The 23205-nt window shown below is 51.5% G+C and overlaps 1 protein-coding gene across 12 annotated transcripts in view; it reads right to left on the reverse strand.

The window, feature by feature from the left end:
* The window catches only part of RFX1 (regulatory factor X1), a 38944-nt gene that overhangs the window by 6844 nt on the left and 8895 nt on the right, over positions 1-23205 (reverse strand). For 9 of the 12 annotated variants that reach the window (XM_054693308.1, XM_054693314.1, XM_054693313.1 and 6 more), the window contains 14 exons: positions 17163-17272; positions 16868-17002; positions 16195-16284; positions 15050-15163; positions 14005-14100; positions 12373-12467; positions 5767-6142; positions 4397-4578; positions 3078-3197; positions 2871-2986; positions 1794-1912; positions 1591-1700; positions 1042-1193; positions 861-958 (listed from right to left, as the gene is read on the reverse strand). In XM_054693308.1, the coding sequence (XP_054549283.1) occupies positions 861-958; positions 1042-1193; positions 1591-1700; positions 1794-1912; positions 2871-2986; positions 3078-3197; positions 4397-4578; positions 5767-6142; positions 12373-12467; positions 14005-14100; positions 15050-15163; positions 16195-16284; positions 16868-17002; positions 17163-17272 (1913 nt within the window). Of the gene's footprint in view, positions 1-860; positions 959-1041; positions 1194-1590; positions 1701-1793; positions 1913-2870; positions 2987-3077; positions 3198-4396; positions 4579-5766; positions 6143-12372; positions 12468-14004; positions 14101-15049; positions 15164-16194; positions 16285-16867; positions 17003-17162; positions 17273-18107; positions 18463-23205 lie in introns of all 12 variants that reach the window. The other 3 variants (XM_054693309.1, XM_054693317.1, XM_054693318.1) reach the window with 2 other exon arrangements.

A 23205-nucleotide genomic window follows, 5' to 3' on the forward strand; every position in this document is an offset into this window, starting at 1 on the left:
AGATCCAGTGATCGGAGTTCTCAGGCTGTTTGGCACCCACCCACCCAGAGTTTGGATCAAAAAATTAATGTAATTGTCTGACCATCATTGTTATTGTTAATGAATGGACACAACAATCTCAGAGGGCACTGCCGGGAAGGGGCAAGCATTGCTTCGATAAACTTGTTTCAATTATTATCTTGAATGCTAGCAGCTGGAGAATGGGGTTTGTCCACGTGGGTCGATGCTGTGCTTTAGAACCAGAAAGGTGCTGGACACACAGTAGGTCCTTAATAAGTAGTTGATCAGTCTTGCCAGTGCCTCCCTCTAGATCTGTCTTCTACTTTCCCCACAGGGCCCGCCCACCCTTGCTCACCTAGCTTACCCTTCTGGGTGAGCCTCCAGAAATCCAGTTCTGTTTAGCTGTCTTGTGAGCATTTTAAGGCCTAAAAAGGAAACCCTTTTTCCTTTTCTTTTTTGCCCACGAGTAAGCATATCCCATCTAACTCTTCACATCTAAGCAGTTAGTGACTGTGTGCCACAGATGAAGAGGGTGTTATTCTGTTTTCTCATAGGTGTTGCTCTGCTGTTCGGTTTTATCTGTTTCTGAATACCTGGTGCACTTTCTGTAGACACTGTCTGGAGAGAACTACTTCAAGTTTGCATTTCATTTTATTTTTTTTAAAATGCTGTGTTGAGTACAAAAATACTACTAAGGGTTCAGGTTTCAGAAGTGGGCCCTGGAGGAGGCTGGTTTATAAAGGCCCAGCATCTGGCTCAGGGAGGCCATGCCACCCAGGACAGATATCACTGACTCCATGGGCAGAGGAGAAGGAGGCCCCCAATCTTGCCAGTCTCTGCCCACCCCCTGACACCCTCACCTTCACCCGAAGCATCTCCTCGGGGATATTGACCATGGCGTGGGTGAGCCAGCTCTCTAGGCTCTTGGCAAAGTTTCGAATTGCTTGAGTCAAGGCACCTGTGGGTGGCAGCAGGGGGGCTGATTAGGGCTACGGGGGTCAGGGAGGAACTTTGTGGGGTGGAGGTGGGACATGCACTCACTGGGGATGGGCCGTAGCACGTCAGGGATGAGGATCTCCACCAGGCCCTGGTACAGCACGTTGTCACAGTGCTTGGTCCATTGCAGCACAGGTTCAAACTTGGAGAGCAGCACCAGACTGGCCTTGGGCAGCCGCTTCTCTGCCTCATCATGCCTGTGGGCACCCACCCACCCCAAAATCATGACTGGAAGGGTGCAGCATCCCCCCAACCCCACCCTGGGGTAGGCAGATAATTCCTTGCCCCCCCCAAAACTTCTTTGCAAAGTTTCAGGCTGACATGGGCCCCATTGGGGCCCCCTGGGGTCAGATGGGTATATTTTACCCTGCACACTGAGGGGCACAGACACCCCCCACTGCAGGGAGATATTGGCTCAGTGGGGTACACTATTCCTCCCACAGGCACACTCTGGAGGCAGGGTCAGAAGGCTAAGGTATCCTACAAACCACAGGGGTCAGGCAGGCACCCCTACTCCCTACAGTAACTGAAGCCTGGCTACCCCAACCCTGGGTACTGACCCACAGGGTGCCCTCCTTGCCCCTCAGGACTCACACAGCCATCGGTGGCGCCTCACTGGGCTGGCTGAGGTTGTACCTCCAGAAGGTTTTCCACAGGGTCTCCACCAGGGTGAACTGTAGGTTCACCATGACGTCAATGATGGCCTGGGGAAGAGACCACAAGCTCAGAGAATATAGACTGGGCCCTGCCTCCCCTTGCCCTGCCCACCCACCCACCCACTCTGCCAGCTACCCTACCTCACAGTGTTCCCGGTACAGGACCTGGAAGGCCTTGATGTCCCCGGGCCCCACGCCCTCAGGCAGTACCTTGCCCTGGAGGTCGAGCTCTGAGAAATCAGGGAGGCTCCTGGAGGCATCTAGGGGAGGAGGGGACCCCATGAGGCCCTTTGCTCCCTTCAAAGCTCTCCCTGGGTTCCTATTAAGTCACCACCACTTGTCTACCAAGCAGGGGCCCCCCTATGCACAGTTGGGGATGATGAGGTTCAGGGAGGGCCCAGGGGTCTAGGGCTAGGAAGCACAAGACAAAGACCCTAGAGCCCAAGAGGGACCGTCAGCTAAGTGGTGACCCTGGGCTTGACCTTGGAGGTGGGACTGAGTGCAGGTTGCCCCCTGGTCCCAGTCAGTACCAAGGGACTCTGCCCTGGGCTTGAGGGCCCTACATTGAGGAGCTAGGCAGGGACAGTCACTCTGAGGCAACTCTACGAGGGGTGTCAACTTCTAACCATACCCCCCTGCAGGATGTCTGGGTCCTGTGAGCAGTGTTGTCATGCTGGACACATTGCCTGGATGTGTTGATTTCTTGGGGTTTGCTAATTTACACAGCATTATTTCACCTCCTCTTAACTGACTGGTGTTTGCTTTACTTTAAGACATTCACTTCTAGAAACAATGGACTCTATATGTCTGTCTGCCTCCTTGGTAAGGAGCCCTAACACATGGATGCCATGGCTGTACGGGCAAGGGAGCACCCATGACCAGGACTCATGAAGGACCAGAGCCTGTCCCATAAGGTCGTGGGCCATACTAATGCCTGTTGGCAGGCAATGTGGAATCCCATATAGCGTAAGTGGAACTTAACTGGAAGACTCCGGAGCAGAGAGAAATACTTCCCCTTGAAATGAACAGACTCCATCTGAGAGGGTTTCTGTGGACTCATCTACCCTCTCAAGGAAGGAGGCTAGGATGACTGATGTCATCTCTCTCTGCTCTCATTAGAGGCTGCCTGCCACCTGCTTTATAAACACATCAGGAACCTGGTTCTCTGAGAAGCACAGACCCCTCCCAGGCCTGCCCCTTCAGCCCGGGGGCTCTCACCCAGGAACTGCTGGTACTGCTGGACCTGGGCACTGATGTCCGAAAGTCCAGTGGCCTGCTGTGGCCCCACAGCCACACCATTGGTCATGCCCTCCATTTTCTGGATCGGTTTGAGCCTGGAGAAGGAGTTGGGTAGTTTTTGGATGGGGGACAGACTAGCATGCTTTTCCCCATGCTGCCAGCACTGAGGTCTGGCCTCCCTCCTACCTCTGCTTCTGTGAGAAGGGCTGGCCCCGCATGGCCATGTGTTGCTGGTCCTCCATTAGTCGTAGCAGGGGTGAGCTAGCCTTGATGCGCAGGCCGTAGTAATGGTACTTGGAGTTGCCCCTAGGAGAGACGCAGAGGGTGAGAGCTAACCCTTGAAGGTGGAACTGAGTGCAGGTTGTCCCCCACTCTGGTCCCAGTCAGTATCAAGGGACTCTGCCCTGGGCTTGAGGGCCCTGGGTTGAGGAGCTAGCCAGGGACAGTCACTCTGAGGCAACACTATGAGGGGTGTCAATTCCTAACCATTCCCCCCCTGTGGGGTGTCTGGGTCCTGTGAGCATTGTTGTCACTGCTAGAAAAGGCTAGGAAGATTGCCGAGCTGTTCCACCAGAAGCTTCACAGCATACCCCACTCCTGCTCCTCTTTGCTAGGGGCAAATGGAATATACCTCTAGAGACATTCCAGGGGTGCCTTGCTGGGAATACACAGGGGCTCTGAGTGCCAAGTCCCCACCCATTCACAAGGTAAGTAACTTCTTAACCCTTGATCCTGACTTGGGGCAGGCACTCAGCAAATATTTATTAGCTATTAGTCACAGTAGGTGCTATTCTAAGTACTTAACATATACAAATCCATGTATTCTTCATCCTTACCCTAGAAGGATGCTCTTAGCATCCTAAATTGACAGATGAGGAAACTGAGGCACAGAGAGATCCAATACTTTGCCCAGTTATGCATGCTTGAATGAATGAGGTTATGCCTTAGCTGGGAAGTAGAGTCTGGAGATGAGCAGAGCTCAACCCAGGGACTCAGGGATTGCAAAGGAGAAACAGGGAAAGGTAGATTCAAGGGACGAGTTAGTTCCTTCCTGCGTGAACACTGACTCACAGGCACTAATTAAAATTAACTGTGTGCAGCCCCTGTACTCTCAAGGCAGATATATTTCATCATTGGACAACAGATCAGAAACTAGGAGTGCCTAACACAAAAGGCATGTAAATGGTGCTATGTACTAAGAAGAAAAAGAAGCAGGGAAGGGGGCGGTGTGGGGAGTATTAGGGAGGTGGGGGTAAGGGTACAGCTTTTGTGAAGAGAGCCAGGGCACAGTTGAATAAGGAGATAAGGAAAAGCACACGAGGCGGAAGGCACAACCTGTGCAAAGGCCCTGGGGTGGAAGAGTGTATCGCAAGAACTATAAAGAAGCCAGCGGGGCTGGAGTAGAGTGAGTGAGGGCATGAGGGAGGTTACTGAGACCCTGATAATTTGGGGTAGGGGGTCTGAGGTTGTTGAGGGCTACGGGGGTGGGGGGGGAGTGGCTCCACCTGGTGCCGAGACGTCGGGTACGCAGGCCCATGAAGACGGAGCGGATGAGCTTGCCGAAGGAGGCAGCATTGACAGGCTCCAGTTTCTGCTCCTGGCAGTGCAGCAAATAGTGGCAGTAGAGAGTGCTCCTTGGCAGGCTCACGCCCTCAGCTGTCTCATAGTTATCCAGAAGCCACTGGACCTGGTGCCCCAGGGAGAACAGAAGTATGCTAAAAATCACTTTAGTTTCTCCAGTGCTCATTGCTAAGTGCTCTTCACACCTGTTTCCCATTGCCATCCTGACAACTACATTGTTGGTACATGGTCCCTATCACAATCACCCATGGGAGTTAACTCCTATGAAACTTTCTAGAACTGTACTGCCTACTACAGTCACTGCCAACCACACACAGCTATTTAAATACAAATTTAAATTAACTTATACTGAATTTATATTGAATGGAAAAGCTAATGATAAAAGGTCATGACTCCATTGAAATAGCATCATTGAAATAGCAACATTATAGAAATGGAGTATAGATTCGGGATTGCTAGGAGTTAGGGATGTTGCGAAGGAGCTAGGTGGAAGGGTCTACCGTGGGTTAGCACAGGAGAGAACTTAGTGGTGATGGAACACTGTTGCATTTTGATTGTAGTGATGGTTTTCCAAATCTACCCATGTAGATTCCTGGTTAGAGACTATACTACAGTTATATAAAATCGTAAAACATAACTAGCTCAGGAACCAGGGTGAAGGGTCACAGGGATTTCTCTACTGTTTTTGCTGCTTCCTATGTCTCTACAATTATTTAAAGAATAGTTTCCTATCTTCTGCCAAGACTTCCACCTTGGTTACGTGGTCCACACCAGGTTGTCACATGAGAGGGTAGTCCTTGAAAATGCTGAGGAGCCACTGATCCAGACCCCAAATGGGCAGGGACCACCCCAGAATCATCAAATACTAACTACCATAATCAGAGAGCTGGCGAGGGGGCCCAGTCATGGCAGGGATCTGAGGCTGTCCAAGAGACTCCATGCAGCCACTTCTATGCAAAAGGAGCTTATCTCACTGCCTTCCAGATGTTCACAGTACCTTGAGCAGGGCTCCTGCCTCTCCCTCTCCTTGCTATTTATTCAGTCACCATCAATTATAATCAGAGGAGACACTTTTTGGAGCACCACTCTTAGGACTTCATGCATATTAATTAAGGTCCAGAGAGGCTCAGTAACTTGTCTGAGGCTACAAAGCAAAGATTTACTCCCAGGCTGTATGTTCATCTGAGCACAGGTTCCCAACTGGCTGGAGGTCACCACCCGCCACCTCCATCCAAAGGAGTCCCCCCCCACCCGCCACCATACCACCTTCTATGGGGTTTGGGTAGATACTTACGGTGGCTGGTGAGGCACGGGTGGTGTGGGAGTAGGACTGGCTGGCACTGCCCAGCATGTAGCCACCTTGGATCACGTAGGTGCCAGCTGCAGTGCTACTGCTGTTGTTGCCACCGCCACTACTGCCCCCACCACTGCCTCCCCCACCGCCACTGCCTCCGCCACTGCTGCTGTTGCTGGTCCCTCCACCGCTGCTGGTGGAGCTGGCGACGACCTGGCTGCCAGACACGTACATGGGCACAGAGCCGCTGCTGGCCACCGCCTGGGAAGTGGCAGGAGTGCTGACCTGGGCAGCTGTGCCCGCAGCCTCATAGTAGCTGGTACCCGCTGTCTGCGTGTATAGCGGTGTCTCTGGATAGGGGTAGGTGCTGGAGCGGCTGAGAAAGAAATAGAGAGAAGGAGTCAGAGGGCTAGAGCTAGGGGCCAAGGGGTATGACCTAGGGGGCAACTGCTGGGGGTGCTCCCAGACAGAAAACAGAAAGAGCAGCCCCAGTATATGCTGGACCAGGCACCACCCAAGTACTTGATGGGCTATTTTCTATTTAATCCTCAAAGTGGTCTGACATGGGAGTCCCCACTTTAAATATGAAGAATCTGAGCTAGCACAGCTTGGTAAGTTGCAATAGGCCACACATTTCACTTAAATTTTTTTTTTTTTAGTATCTACTATATGCTTGGTGAACACTACTGTAGGCAAACCCATCAATGAACACAGGAGTCAGAAAAGGCCCTGCAACTGGTGGTAGTTAATATTTTACAATGTCTCTCAACTTATGATGGGGTTATGTCTGAAAAACCCACTGTAAATTGAAAATATCATAATTTGAACCATCATAAGTTGGGGACTATTCAAAAAACAAAGTTAACACACCATACTATAGAGTACCAGTTGACATAAGAGGAACCAAGTACAAAGGTAAATCGAAGGCAAGATGGGAGGTAAAGGTGGTCAGATGCCAGAGACAGGGGTTCTATTTCTAAAACTGGTATCCACCCTAGGAGGCCTTTCAGTGATGGATATCAGAATGCAGGTGCATTTTCCTTCAACTAAGAGACCTGCCCTGCCTAGAGCGCTCTTCTCCAGCTATCCCAGAATCAAGACTGCAAACTGCAGCAAGAAAATTGAAAAAACCGAGGGGAGGAGAACCACCTTTAGAAGACTATTAAGTAAAGAGTGATAAAATCCCACTAGATGTAAGAGGAAGTAGGTCTCACAGTCCTGCCAAAGAATAACCTCTAAAATATTCTGTTAATGAATAAAAGGGGTGGGAAGGGTGTGGATGATGCACAGGAAAGAAGGGGTAAAAGAATATGGACATGGAATCTCTATCTTCCAACCACTGTGGGGTTGGGGAGGGACCAGGTAGGGGGCATCTCTCTTTTCTGTCTCACTAGACATGGTTGTTTTGATTTTGAGCCCTCTCAACTTGTTAAGAACATAAAATTAGATTTTTTAAAAAAAAAGATTTATTTTTATTTATTTATACAAGCACTGGGTACAGTCAGAAGCGCCGGAGGGTGAGAGAATTCACCAGAGCCAGAGCGGGGAGCAGAGCAGGCAGAAGGACTGAAGTACACTGCTGAGGGGAGCAGCGGGCAGCAGGAGAGGTCTGCACGCCATATGGGACCCTCCTCCAGTGGCCGGGGAGCAGCTGGGGATCGAACTGGTGCTGCCGAGGCTGCGGGCAGCTTCGCAACCCAGCGCTCAACCGCTGCGCCACCAGGGAGGCCCTAAAATTAGATTTTTAAAAACCAGAAAGGTAGTGAGGGTGGTTAGGGGCAGCCTGGCTCAGAAGGTGCTATTGAAGCAGCTTCCTGAAGGAGGAGGAGGGGGAGCCTTGCAACCCTTTGGGAATAAGGAGAGAGTTGGTGAGGAGGGAGGTATAGTCACTTCAAGTGAAAGGCTCTGACCCTCAGACCCCAGGGTGTAGCTCTTGGTCACTAACCCTGTCTATATCTAAGACATGAGGGACATTGAGGGTCCATGAGCTGAACCAGCACTGGAAAACCCCCCTAGCAGGGCCCACAGCTAGTCCAGTTCAGTATCCTGCACACAACAGGCACTCCAAAAACATTGCTTTGACAGCTGTCTGCTGGAGAACTGAATAAATGATAAATGGGTAGGGCCAGAGACAGAGGCCCAGGGCTGGCATCCAGGCTGGCAAAGGGAGAGAGAGGTAGAGTGCCCCCAAGAACATTACACAGCAGAAGAATGGGATGAACCACATGTCATCACACATACTATAATCACAGGAGGAGGACCTCAATCAGAAAGCAAGGACAGACACTATCAGGAGAAGCAGAAGGAGTTGCCCTGGGGCTGCAAGAACTGAGCACATGACTCAACTCCACTTCTAAAATCCCAAGGGACACTTGAGGGCTTATCTCTCTGGAATGTCCTCTGTGACCCCTGCCAGCTCTGGTCAACTGCACAGCTCAGAGACTGGCAGCACTGGAAATAAATGGATAGAACTGTGAAGTAGCTAGATATACAGGTGTGTGGCCACATACCTAGCGGTCAGCCACAACATTTACTCTATACCCCAAGCATCATGCCTAAAGGGACAGGTGGCAAGGAGTTAGAGCCAGTGCTAGGGCAAGCCTGGTCATGGCATCTCCCTGATGTGGCACATGTTAATGCTATGCCACGGGCAGTGACTACATTTGGACTGGCCTCATCGTTCATGCTGTGTTTGTATGTGTAATGTTATGCAGCAGTTAGAGAGGTAACAGGCAAAACCTCCAAAGACTAAATCAGGAAGAAAAAGAAAATTTCAGTAAACCAATCCAAGCATAATACTGAAACAGTAATGAAAGTCTCCTCCCAAAAAAGCCCAGGACCAGATGGTTTTACTAGTGAGTTCTAATAAGCATTCAAAGAGGAACCAATACTCATCCTCCTCAAGCACTTCCAAAAAAAATCAAAAAAGAGGAAACACTTCCAAATACATTTATGAGCCAATATTACCCTAATGCCAAAAGAAGACAAGGATACCACACCAAAAAGGAAACCACAGATCCCTAATGAATGAACACAGGTGAAAAATTCCTCAATAAAATCTTAGCAAGCCCAATTCAACAATACATTAAAAGGATTATACATCATAACCAAGTGGGATTTATTCCAGGGATGCAAGAGTGGTTCAACATCCATGAATCAATCAATGTGACTCGCCACATGAACAAAAACCAAAAAATCATATGATCATAGATGCAGAGAAAACATGAGAAGATCCAACATTCATTCATAATAAAAACTCTCAATAAAAAGGAACTAAAAAGCATATGCCTTAAAAATAATAAAGGCCATATGCAATAAACCCAAAGTTAACATCGCACTAAATGGAAAAAACATTTTCCTTAGGGGACAGCTTTTCCTCTACGATAAGGATGCCCATTTTCACCACTACTATTCAACATAGTATTGGATGTCCTAGTTAGAGCAATTAGGCAAGAGGGGAAAAAAAATAGAATCCAAACTGGAAAATAAGAAGTAAGATTATCACTATTTGCAGACGATATAATAATATACATAGTAAAACCCTAAAGACTTCACTAAAAAACTATTGAAAATAACAAATCAGTGCCATAAAGCAGCAAGCTGTAAAATCAATATACAAAAGTCTTTTGTACTCCTATATGCAGACAACAAACTAGAAGAGAAAGAAATCAACAAAATAATCCCATTTACAACTTCGTTAAAAAGAATTAAGTACCAGGCCTCCCCGGTGGCGCAGCGGTTGAGCGCTGGGCTGCGAGGCTGCCCGCAGCCTCTGCAGCACCAGTTCGATCCCCTGCTGCTCCCAGGCCACCGGAGGAGGGTCCCACATGGCACATAGACCTCTCCTCTGCAGCGCTGGTTTGATCCCCGGCTGCTCCGCGGCCACCGGAGGAGGGTCCCACATGGCGCGCAGACCTCCCCTGCCGCCCGCTGCTCCCCTCAGCAGTGTGCTTCGGTCCTTCTGCCTGCTCTGCTCCCCACTCTGGCTCCGGTGAATTCTCTCACCCTCCGGCGCTTCTGACTGTACCCAGTGCTTGTATAAATAAATAAAAATAAATCTTAAAAAAAAATTTATTAAAAAAAGAATTAAGTAGGAATTAAGTAAGAATTAAGTAGGAATTAACAAAGGAGGTAAAAAACCTATGGAATGAACTATAAGATATTAAAGATACACAGAAATGGAAAGATAATCTCATGGGCTGGAAGAATTAACTTTGTTAATTAAAATGGCCATCATATCCAAAGCAATACACATATTTAATGTAATTCCTATCAAAATTTCTTCGAGGAAATAAAGCAAATATTACTTCAGTAATATTTTATATGGCATCCCAAAAGAGCTTGAATAGCCAAGTTAATGATAAAAAAAGGAACGAAATTCTCAAATTTCAAATTATACTACTAAGCAGTACTAATCAAAACCGTGTGATATTGGAATAAAAACATATCAATGGAAATAAAAACAGATCAATGGAATAGAATTGTGTACCCAGAAATAAAACCACACTTATATGGGCAGTAAATTTATGACAGGAGCCAAGGACATATAATAGAGAAAAAGTCTATTCAATAGAGGTGTTGGGAAAACTGCATAATCACATGAAAAAGCATGGCACTAGGCCACTATTGCACACCATATGCACAAAATGAACTCAAATGGATTAAAGACTTGGATATAACCATAAAACAAATAGAAGAAAACATATACAAAATGCTCCGAGGCGTCAGTGATATATTTGGAGAATGGTCTACAATGGCAAGGGAAACAAAAACAAAAACAAACCAGTGGGACTATATCAATTAAAAAGCACCTGCACAATGAAAGAAACTATCATTAAAATGAAATGACACCCCACTGAGTGGGAGAAAATATCTGTACATCAAACATCTGAAAAGGAGCTAATGTTCAAAATGTACAAAGCACTCACATAACTAAATAAAAAGAAAAAAATAACCCAATCAAAGAATGGGCAGAAGAGCAGAGCTACAGACACTCCTCCGAAGAAGTCATATAGGCACAAGAAAAAATACTCATTATCATTTGTTATCAGGGAAATGCTAATCAAAACCACAGTGAGATACTACTTCACTCCTGTGAGAATGACTCATACCAAAAAGACCAGAAACAAGTGTTGGCGAGGATATGGAGAAAAAGGAACCCTGTACATTGTTGGTGGGAGTTTAGACTAGTCAAGCCTCTATGGAAAACAGTATGGAGTTTTATCCAAACATCAAAAATAGGTCCACTATATAACTTGGCAATCATTCTTGTAGGAATCTACCCTAAGAATACAAAAACATGAATTCAAAGGAATATATGCACTCCTATGTCCACTACAGCACTATTTATAGCAATCAAGTTATAGAAATAACCAAAATGCAAATGCCAGATGAGTGGATAAAGATGTTGTATATATACACAAAGTGGAATAGTACTCAGCTATAAAAAATAAAACAAAGCATGGAATCTTGCCATTTGTGACAAGGATGGAACTGGAAGAGATTATGCTGATTGAAATAAGTAAAAGGAGAAAGACTAATACCAGATAATTTTACTCAGAGGTAGTGTGACTGGTAGGACTATAAAGAAACAAAGCAAGGACACAGATAAAAACAAATCCTTGAAATCTGACTGCAGAACTGGGGATACCAATGTGTCAGGGAACAGGAGGTAACACTGGTGGGGGAGGGGCCCAATGGACTATGGTAGAGGATTATTGGGACTTGGGTGGGGTGTGTGTGTGTGTGTGTGTGAGTGTGTGTGTGTGTTAAAGCATACATTTGTAGAGGTGTGATGCTACATCCCTAAAAACACAGTGTTATAAACCTTTCCCTCAATAAACATAGTAACAAAAAGAAGTTGACAGGGACCCACATGGACAAACAGGGGAAGAAATAAGGGACAAGACAAGTTGCCTCAAATTCTGAACAAAGAAAGGGAGTAGTTTCTATTCTCAGAGGATTTTTGGGAGGAAACAACAGATAAGGAGAGCATCCCCTTTGCAGCAGGGTTGGGGATCAGGAGACAAGGATTATTTTTTTCATTGTTCAACATTCCCCATTACTTAGTAATGTTTATCTTGAAGTTTTTAAAATCTGTCTTTGCTGTTCTTGGTTAAAAACCAGGGACCTCCCTGGTGGTGCAAGGGGTTAAATCTCAGCACTATGAAGCTATCGGCAGCCACTGCAGGAAGAGCTCGATCCCCCACCAGGGAGCAGACCTCTCCTGTCTCACCAGCTGCTCCCCTCAGTAGTGTATTTCAGTAGATCTGGCTATTCTGTTCCCCATTCTGTCTCTGGTGAATCCTCTCACCCCCCCCCCCCACCTCTGGCCTACACCGCAGCTCCTGTATGCATAAATAAAAATAAATCTTTAAAATAAAAAACAAAACACCAGGCCATCTGACACTACAAAGCCCTAAATTATGCTGGATGGCTTTCCTAACTTTCAAGGGTCTCTGTTTCACCCCTGCGTGGTGGCTGATGCACACCTATCTGTCATGTGAGGCCTTGAAGATTGGCTGGTCAGCTGGGGGCTGGGACTGGGAGTTTCTGAGCAAACCCAATCCCTTTTTCTATCCTTGAGCCCCACCCCCTCCAACTCACATGGCGTTGGCTGTGTAGCTGGCATCACCACCCTCCACATACTGCACTTGGCTGGAGTATACGTGTGGCACAGGCACCTGCTGGAGCTGTTGCACCTGGTGAGGAAGGAAGTGCAGATAGAGGGTCGGGGCAGGCCACCTCTGCCTCTGAAGGCTGGCAGCTGCCCAACCTTGTCTAGACACCTGGGTCCCCAGCTGAAAGGCTGCATCTCTGGACTCTGAATACCCAGCTAGTGGTCAGAGGCTCAGAGTGTACAGCCTGGGGGGCTGGGGAGGAGTGCTGGGAATCAGGAGGAGCTGTGTCAGAAGCCATGACTCTGGCAGAGGACAGTAAGGGTGGGCGCCTGAGGTGAAGCAAGAGATGGAGACTCCAGACTGGGTCCTACTGTGGGCGTGAAAGGTGGACCCCTGCGGCAAAACCAAGCGCCAAGGCCCTAGCTAAAATTTGAGCCTGGAATTAGCTAGGGCCTCAGACTTGCAGACTTCATCAGACCCACCCCTGCCTACCGGGGCGGGGCTTGGAAACAGCACCGGATATTAGGGGTGGAGCCAGGGGCAGGATCCCGGTAGGAGGCACCTAACCTGGAACTGACCAGACCTTAGAAGGGGATCTGGCTCCCCTCCTCCAGCCCCCCACCCCCCAACACGGACCCCTGTCTGTAGAGGTGGAGCCTGGGACCCAGAACTCGCTTTGAGGGGTGGTGTCAGAAGCCGGTCCCTAGAATGGCGAGGCAGGGGTGGGGTCTACAGGGACTGAGGCCGGGGCGGAGCCCGCCCCCGCCCGCCTGTTACCCACCCCCCAGCCGCCCCCAGCCCGTGCGTCCGCCACCTACTTTGAGGGCCGTGGCGGCCGTGCCGAACACTAGCACCTGGGGACTCTCTGGATCCTGACCCTCTGGTCGGGGCTGGCTCGGGCCGGGAGCCCAGGTAGGGGCTCGAGCACCACTTTCTGCTGCGGCAGGAGCAGGTGCGGGGGCAGCACGCCCACCAGCTCCACCCACTGCTCGGCGCCCGGCTCGTAATGGGGTGGCGGTGGCTCGTAATGGGGCGGCGGTGGCTCAGGACTGCCTAGCTGCGGAGCCTCGCCGCTGCACGAGGGCGGGAGCGGCGGCTCCTGGACCAGAGCGCCCGGCCCGGGCCCGGCCCGGGCGTGGGCTGCCGGGGCGGCGGCTCCGGCGGCGGCGTGGGCCGGGGCTCTTGCTGCTCTGCCTTCCTAGCGGGAAACTGACTGCCTGAGCTCTGGAGGACAAACAGAGACACTGAAGGGTCACTGGGGTGAGGTGGCAGCGGGCGGGGCTCTAGGACCCCCACCCCTGCTGTCATCCCCAACCCCCGCCGCCCCCAGGGTTGCTGGGCTCCCGACCAGTGGATGCCCGCCCCGTGTCTCAGGGAGGGAAAATCCAGACCTCTCAGCAAAACCTGGTCCCCGAACAGTGGGTGCCAGTAAGGGGAGTGGTCCAGGACCAGGGCTGCAGCCCATAGCCCCCCAGTGGGAAGCAAGGAGCCAGGCTGGGGCCCCAGCTGCCTTGCCTTGAGAATCCCTGGAGGTGGCTCCATTCCCTCCCTGTGGTCTGAGGGGCCTGCACCGCTCCCAAACCCAATTTGGCCCAGAGCTAGTTCGGGAGACACCTACCTCTTGGGCCACATGGACAGGCTGAAGCCCCTGCACTGTGAGCTGCTGCACAGGGCCGGCTTTGGGTGCTTGGGGAGTAGCCTGGACCACTGTCCTCTGTGGAGGGAAAGGCAAGTCTGGTAACCCGTGGTGGTGACGGCCCACCTGTCCCTGAGCATCTACCCCCAGCCCACATGAACCTGTGTAAGCCTCACAGCTTTCATCCCCCAGTCAAGGAAGGGCAGCTTTTCACTGCCACAGGTACCAAGCACCTTCCAAATTCATTACCTACCTCTGGCAGCCCAGTTACACGTGTGGAACCTGGGCTCAGCAAGGTGAGACTGACAGGAAGTGGTGAAGTTGAAGTTGAACTTGGAACTGAGGGAATCCTCTCTCCACGCCCCACCCCCCCAACACCAGTTTATCCTACATGGACCTTGCTCACAGGACAGAGGCTGGATGAAAGGATGTGGAGGCTGCTGGGGGTCCAGGACTTGAACCCAGATCTGGCAGTTCAGAGGGACTTTGGTGCCAGGCATGAGAATATCTGAATCCTTCGGGTTTCTGCTTTCCTCTGAGAAAAGGATCTATAGCTTTCATCAGTTTTCCATATGGTTGGGAACCACCCTCCCAACTTGAATGGTCCACAACTGAAGAGCAGACAACCCTTGTCTCTTAACCAGTTCTGGCCACATGGCTGGTGACTCAGAGTGTTGACTCCTCCAGAAGGCTGGGTGTGGATCTGTAAGCTTCAGCCCCTCACCGAGTCCTTAGAGGTGAGCTAGGACTAGAGGCTTCCTTCAGGCAAATGGGCCCAAGGAGGCCAAAATTCTTTCTCACAACTGCTTCCAGTGCGTGTTCTGTGTTCCAGGGGCCATATTTCATCCCTACAGGAGCTCCCCCACACCCCAGGATAGCCAGCATTTTCTAGACTAAGATGGTGGATCTGGAGAGGCTGTACCCCCAACTCCTCAGCTCTCACAGGCCTCCCCCTGTGCCCCAATGGCTGCAGGGGCAATCTGGTCGGGACCCCTTGACCCCGCTGTTGCCCGCCTTGTTCAGTCACCTCTTGGGTGACGGGCACACTCTGCTGGACACCATGGACCTGCAGCTGCTGTGGCACCGTGCCTGTGGGGGGCCCGGCTGTCTTGCTGGAGTTGTTGGTCTGCACTGGTGACCGCTGTAAGAGAAGGAGACACAGGGGAAGCAGCATTGCCTAGGGTACCTGAGCCCTAAAAAAACCTTGGGAGGACTGTCCCAGAAATCTATAGGGGAAAGTGGCAGCCATTGGGGGTGCCTAGGCCACTGAGGGTGCCTCAACTACCTGTTAACTGAGGACATCCCATGCATCCAAATGAGTAGTCCCTGTCACAGCCCTGGGGAAGTCTGGGGGTTCAGCTCAGAGGTGCTAGGGGGGAGCCCCATCTTCTCCCAAGGAGGAGGGCCAGGACTCTAGCCTCAGATCAGGGACCACCTGCTGTTTCAAAACCGGAGGGGCTGTAGCCCCAAGGTGACAAGGGAAGCTGAGGGAATCCCCACTTTCCAGATGGGTGCTGAGGCACAGACCAGAAGGGACATGCCCATGGCCATATAGCTGTGAGTGATGTCACCAGGCAGCTACAGAGCCTCTGTTGACTCTGGGCTATGCTGGCCTTGGGATGTAATTCTCACAATTACAAATTACAACCCAATTAATGATATGCTGCTGGTATCATAAGCTGTTTTACACATAGAAAACTCTAGGTTCATAAGGATCCAAGGGCCTTCCCAGAATCCCGTAAGAATAAAATGGTAAAGTCAGCAGTCTGACTCCAAGCTCTGATACCAACAACCATGGGCTGCCTGCCTCTGAAACCCTCATTGGCATTCAAGCCATCCCTCTCTATGGTCTGAAGGGGTGCCTCTACCTGCCTTGTAGAAGGAAGAGGGGTCCATTTTGCTTCCTGGGATGCAGGAACTCAGCTGGAGCTTCAAGGCCCACTCCACTCTGGAGTCACTTCCTCCTTTTAGAGTCGGGCTTAGCTCAGAACCCACTGGACCAGGAAATGGTTGACAAAGCCACCCCGCGAGGGGCCAATGAGGATGTCAGTACTAGCAGTGGAGTGGGCAGGAGGACTTTGGAGGAGTGGTATGGGAAGCAGGGAGCTCTAATACAGTGTCAGGGTACATGGGTGACCTGGGAAGAGGGAGGCTGCTAGTGCTATTACCTACCTCGGGGGGTGAATGCACCGTCAGGGAGACTTGGCTGCCTTTGCTGCTGGGGGCAGCGCTCTGCACCACCAGCCTCTGTGTGGGAAGAGCCTGAGCCAGGAGGGAAAGGACCACAATGAACCAAGGATGGTCCAAAAGGTTTCTAACAAGGACATGCGTTCAGGTGACATATTTCTTCATGTCTCTTAGCACACAGATTCACCCAACAGCTGTGACAGCCCTGTCATTACTCTACTTCACCGTCACTGCCAGATTCAGAATGGCAAAGGCTGGGGTTGAGGGTAGGGTGTCCGGCAGCCCATAAATGGCAAGGCTGGAGAGAACCTGGTCACACAGGTCACACAGAAGATGCTCTCCCCTTTGAAGTCTGAAAGGACTCTACCCCTTGCTATGCCAAGCCCTGGCACCCTGTCTACAGCCTTCCAGTAGCCCAGTCTTGTGCTGCCTATGGGCTCCCACAACCTGACTGGCCTTGTGTGCTCTTTCATGGGGTGCAGAGGCCGGACATACTGCCAATCCTCCTTCCCTCTAGGCTGACTCCTGACACTGTCTCTCTGCTGGAGGCAGCAGGTAGTGCCTCTGTCCTTGACAAGGCAAAGGCAGAATCAAGCAGGTCACAGGGGTGGGTTCCGAGCCTTGAAGAAGGCTGCCAGGGGTGGGTGTGGTGGCTTACCTGCTGGGGCACAGGGATGTTGGTGAGCTGAAGAGGTGACACATGGCCTGGCTTGGCCTGCACACTTGTCTGGACCAGCAGTCGCTGCGGGGGCAGAGTAAGCGCCTGAGCCACGCCGGCTTCCCCAGAGAGGCCCTGGGTAAGTGGAGGGGCAGCTGGGGTGAACATCTTAGTAAGAATAGGTGAACAGATGGTTCTGGTGGCAGGGTGGGAGCGGAAGCCAGGTACCTGTGGCCACCACTGCCCCCCATCACGTGCTCTCCCCACCCACCCCTGGAGGAAGGATACATCCTACCTGTTGGGCGCCCTGTACTTGTTGAACCACCTGAGTGGGGACTCCGGTCTGGCTGGCCGTGGAGCCTGGACTGGCCTCCGACACGGTCTCACTGGCCCGCATGGTGCCTTCTGTGAGGAGGGGTCATGGGATCAGCTCTGCCTGCTGCCCGGTTCCCACCCTGAGCCTGAGTCTGGAGGGGATGATGCAGCCCAAAGCTGACCCCTAACAGGGCCAAACCCTCCTCTAAGAGTCCTGTCTGCCCTGGTCAACCCTAACTTTGCCCACTGGGGTGGGTAAGGGCCAGGAGGACCCAGATCTTTATCATTCAGAATCATCCCCACTCTTCCCTTCCCCTCCCAAAGCCAGAGCAGAAGGAGTGACCAAGGAGCTGTGATATAGCAGAGGCCCAGAGGGCTGAACCCTTCTTCCTAACAGATAGGACTTGACAACTGACAGTTATTGACCCCCGCCATTACCCTGGAAGGACCAAGGAGCTGGGGCCCCTTCCCTGAGATGAACCCTTACTTCCCAGGGATGGAGGCTACCAGAGGAGTGGCATTGCTGGTGTGTGGCCAAGTGCCCCCTCCCTCTCCATTGTCTTATCCTCTCTGTCCTCAGCTCAATGGAGACAGCAGGGGGCTTGGAGTTGGGAAGGTGGGTACTCACGCTGACAGGCAGACGAGAAGCAGCAGTCATAGAACATGATGCCCACCTGCTTCTACCCTGCCCCAGCCCCAAGTCCATCCAATGTCTGGCACAGCTCACTCCTGGCCCACTCTTTGGGAACATTAGGGCGTGCAGGCAGCTTTGTACCTGCAACCTTGGGGAGCTAATCCCACACTGTGGATGCACAGCTCCCATCTGCCCTCTTGGAATAAACACCCCCCTCCCGGCAGGCCCAGCCCAAGCGGGGCCTTCATAGGGGCTGAGGCTGTACTGCAGGGTCAGGAGGGAGGCTGGTACCAGAGATGCTATCAGTTGGTTGGGCGAAGGTCGAGTTTCCTGCACATCTTCCTGAGTGATTAACAGGCAAGCTGGGGTGGGGGTGAGGGGCAAGGAGGGTGAGTATGGGTGAGTATCCCTTAGAGGCACCGGCTGTGAGACCCTCACCCTGATCCTCTTCCCCCCCAAACCCCCCAGCAGTTCCAAGGGTGGGGCTGGGTGTACACATGCCTGCCTTTCCTCCAAGGTGCTGCCAGAAGGAGCCAAGGTCTCAGCTCCATCTCCTGGGGACCCCTAGCAGGATCAGGAGGCGGTGAACAAGGAGTGACAGGAGTCACTGAGTGCTTCTGGTGTCCCAGTGCTGCGCTAGGTCTTCCTGGGCAGCCAGAAATGGGAAGAATTTTTATTGCCCCCATTTTCAGATAAGGCAACAGAGACAGGGAAAAATTAAGTGACTTAGCCAAGGTCACGTAGCTGAGAACCAGCAGGCCAGGATAGAGGCCCATGTCTATACCTATGTGCACCTCCTAATATGCATGGAACCCAGTATCAGGTCATCCGAGGACTCAGTTTCCAAAGGAGGGAGATGAGCTTTGGCTGTGTAGGGACAAGGAAGCGTCTGGGCCAGGCAGAATGGCTATCACAGATGCAAGGAGACTTCAGGGACCAAGTCTAGAGCAGAGACAGGTGGGGGTTGTGTGTGTGTGTGTGTGTGTGTGTGTGTGTGTGTAGGATGTAGGAGGAGGTATCAGGGAGCCTCCCATTGGCCCCACAGCCTGGCCATCTGTGCGGCAGACACTGGGATAAAATGAAGCCTGCTTGACCAGATACCTCTGAGGCACTGATTTTCCTATGTTTTGCTGGAATCTTCCCTCTAATCCACTTAGTCTCCCCTGAGTAATGAGGGAGGAGGCCCTTGCGAGTCAGCCCCCCTGGGACAAACCTGTAAAAGGCCAGAGTCATGTGAAGGGCTCCCCGCATCTGGGTGTTTGCAAGGAACAGGAAGCCAGGTCTAGCCTGAGGGAAGCCAATGGTAGGTTCTGCTTGGCTCAGGGTAGGCAGCAAGTATGGGGCCAGCCCCAGCTAATTTCTAGTCCTGGAGATTCTGATGAAAACACCAAGGCTGATCCTTGAGGGTGACCCTCAGCAGCTGGAGGCCTGGGGTCCTGCCTGGAACAGAAAAGCCCCAGAAGCAGTCTTGCCCATCTCCTGTCTCTGGGGTGTCACTCAAGACTGGGACCCCCATGCTTACCAGGCCAGATGGGCTCTGCCACGAAGATAAACAGGTGAGGTTCAAAGTCTACTCTTCAGACCAGGGGCTTCTCATGTGTGCATCCCTGTCTGCTGTAGCCAAGGCAGGGCCAGGCCACTGTATCTTTCTTTCCCTAGCTGTGTCTGTATATGTGAGTCTGTCAGCGCCTGCATCTGTCTGCCTGTCATACCCCTTCTGGGCATGAGCCAGGGAGGGCCCCACTGTCTCAAGTCTCTTACAGGAAGTGGCAGCTGATTTCCTGTCCCTCAATCTGATGAGCGTCTCTTCCTCCCCAGCCCCCGCACTTCCCCATCAAGACCTACTTATGCCTCCAATGCCACTAAAGCTTGATGGAGAAGACTGCGGGAGGCTGAGATGACTGGGTGCCCAGCTGGGGCCCTCTTCCTTCACCACTGGGTTGGCCCATTCTCTCTTTTCATTGATTTCAGTCAGGGTTCCTGGGAGAACCTCTAAGTTCCTAATGCCCTCACGGTCCTGTGACCCTTGTCCACTCCAACCTTAGTTTACCCACCTGTGCTTGGGGATTCTGACAAACACCACCCATGTCCTTCTCCCAGGCACAAGGTTCTTAGATGCCCAAGAACTCCAAGGAGAGAGAAGCAGGAAAGAGAGGGTGGATGTGGCCCCTCATCTGTCAGCCTGATCCCCTACAGGCAGGTTGGCTTTCACCTACCTGGGGGGATGCCAGGCTCCATAGCACCTCTGCCTCAAATTTCAAGTGGCCTCTGAATAGGGATTTATGGATCTAGAGGATTGTTTCTGAGTAGGGAAACTTGAGCTGCTGTTCCATCATCTTCAAAGTCACCTTAAGGCAGAGCTGGCAGGGACTGGGCTGCATGAACTGCTTTCTGGTGCTGCTCCTGGCAGGATTCCAGCCTGAACTCAGGATCTGGGTCCAGGGCCCCTCCCTATGACTCCCTGGCTCCCTGGTCAGCTCAGATTGCTTCTGGCACTAGAAGGGCTCCAAGCACCTTGCTGTAGCCTTCACTGATATCAGTTACCCCTCCCCACCCCATGGGACCAGCTCATGTGGCCCAAAGGCTGCCCTGAAAAGAAAATGGACACTAACCTGGGAGAGAAACATGGAGGAACCTTGGGAAACCTTCCTTTTCTTCCTCAGAATAAATTAAGGGAGCATCACCCATTTAACCTTCTGGTGACAGACTCACTCCTGCCAGAGCCAGGAGCAGCAAGGAAATGCAATTCCCCAGAACTACTGTGACAGATGATTAAGCCACAGTCCTACCAAGGAATGAAACCCAAGTCACACCAACAGCCCCGGACAAAGGAGAGGTCACCTGTGTAGGTGCCACAACTAGATAAGAGTCCAGCTGGGTCTGTATGACTCAAAGACCACATGTGCCTTGATCTCTAACCACTGGGGCCTCCTTGGGGAAGCACCAAGGAGTTGGAAAAGCCAAGGGAAGAGAGGAGGAGGGCTGGGACTTAGGGTTCTTTTGCAACCTGGCCCTGTACCCACTCCAGATCCTCCCCCTCTGGGGACTGTGACCAGCTGGACCAGGACCAATCTCAGATGGCTGAGGGTATGAGCAAAGCTCTCTAGTGGCAACAGGCGCCTCTTATCCACTCTCAGCTTTCCAGGAGCTTTTCAGGTCAGCATTCACACAAGACTTCACCAATCATTCCACAAAGACTGACTGGACAGAGCCTTGGCCTCATGGATAATGGGCATGGCATCATCACTATCAGGTGGTGTGACAGGTTATGAAAAATAAAGTAAGGAGACAGGGAGTCAGCAGTACAGGAGTGGGCATCAACAAGGTGGCATCTGAGCAGAGACATCACGATTGATAAGACCATTGGAAGGTCAAGAGTCCTGTAGGTGTGGGAAGGCCAGGAGACTGGACTGAATCTGGTGGATGTGTGGAATAGCAGGAAGGCCAGTACAACAGTAGCAGTGTGCAGAGGACCAGGCCGGGCTGGGAAGTCAATAGGCCTGAGCAGGAGAGTGGGCATATGTGAGCAGGGGAGATGGCAAGTGCGGGGCTTTTAAAGTTCTTCCCTGTGGGAGGGATCCCAAGGGGCCAGCTCTCCTGGAGCCCAGAAAGCCCAGACTATGGTTTCTCAGACACAGCCCCCAAGGCTGTGACAGGACCTCATCTGCGGTTGTCCACAGGGTCTCCCGGCTGTGGTTGCAGAGGTGGGCTATGAAGGATGACAGTGGCAGTTGGGCCAGGGTGGAGGCTGGCAGGTGGGAAAGGTTCTGGCTAGATTTAGTAGGAGGAGCCAAGAGGCCATGTTTGCTACTGGGTGGGTAGGACAGGCATCTAAGCTAACCCAGGTATTGAGGTGATATTTACTAGAATAGGGAAATCTCAAAGGATGGCAGATTTGAGGAGGGGGAAAACCCAGCCTTCTATTCGGCCACGTTGGCATGAGAGGCCGGTTTAACTGTGAATGTGTCACAGGTGGGTGGGGTTCAGAGTCAGGACCCTGGGTATAGATCTCAATGTGGGCACTGTCACATAGAGGTGGCATCAAAAGTCAAGACAGGGCCTCCCCGGTGGCACAGCAGGTTGAGTACAGTGCTGTGAAGGTGTCTGCAGCCTCTACAGCGTGGGTTCAATTCCCAGCTGGCCAGAGAGAGACATACATGGTACGGCAGACCTCTCCTGCCTTGCGCCCTGCTCCCCTCAGCAGTGTCTTCGGTCCCTCTGCCTGTTCTGCTCCCCACTCTGTCTCTGGTGAATCCTCTCACCCTCCCCCACCTCTGGCCTGTACCCCAGTTCTTGTATAAATAAACATAAATCTTAAAAAAAAATTAAAAAAAAAAAAACCACACCAAAACCAAACAAACAAAAAAAAGTCGAGACACTGGGAGATGAAGGGAGAGTAGGGCAGAGAGGTGGGGCAGAGAGGTGGCCCCAAGTCTGATGAGTCATTGCTAACAAAGCTGGGAGAAGAGGAAAAAGCAGTGAAGGGGAATAAGGGCAGCAGGGAGGTGGGCTGAGACCAGAGCAGAAACATGTGCCAGAGGAAAGAACAGCTTATCAGACACTGCCAAAGGCCACAGAAGAATTGCCATTGTCAGTGTATTGACAATATGGGGGCTGTACAGGATCCCAATGGAGGCATAAAGTAAGGAAGGGAGGGTGAAGCTTTTGAAGAATTTTGACTTAAACCAAAGTGAAGACTGAGGTGGCAGGTAAAGGGGTTGCAGAGCCTGGGATCCTGTTTCATTCTTGTGGGCCTTTGGGAAAGATTGTCAGGAGAGTGCTGAGGGCTGATGGCAGGATTAAGTCCTAAACAGGGTGGTCCATGATAGGTAGGGCTAATGCAATCTGCCAACTGGGAGAAGGCAGAGCTGGTGGATGCAGACAGATTCCAAGGCCTGGGAAGCTAGTTGCAGGGAAGACAGGTCTTTTTTGTCATTGGGGCCTAGCCCCTAGTGAGGTCAGTAACAAGGTCGGGGTCAGCAGCACAGAGTGAGACAGGTGGAGGTGAGGGAGAGTGGGGGATACATCCAAGAGGAAACAGTAGATCACTATGCAGTGCTGAAAACCCACAGATTTGTGGCCTAGAGACACTGGCCACAAACTGACCTGGCCTTGACTCTGTGCTTAGCAAGGCTCTCACTCGACATCCCTCCATGACATCGTTCCATGCCAGTCCATGTGGTAGTCACTGACAGGAACCTCCAGGACATTGCCCAGGGCCCCAGTGGCACCTGCCTGGTCCCATGGAGCCACATCAATTGCTACATATTCAACTTGATTCTCCTATCGTCCTAAAACTTGATCCTGACCTGCCCTTTCCACAGCCTCTGAAGATGGGGGATGTTCTCAGGATCCCTGCCACCAACTTTTCCACTCTAGAAGGTCTGGG

Source organism: Talpa occidentalis, unplaced genomic scaffold, assembly GCF_014898055.3.
Source record: "Talpa occidentalis isolate TD23 unplaced genomic scaffold, MPIMG_talOcc4v2.1 talOcc4.12, whole genome shotgun sequence".
Classification (NCBI taxonomy): Eukaryota; Metazoa; Chordata; class Mammalia; order Eulipotyphla; family Talpidae; genus Talpa; species Talpa occidentalis.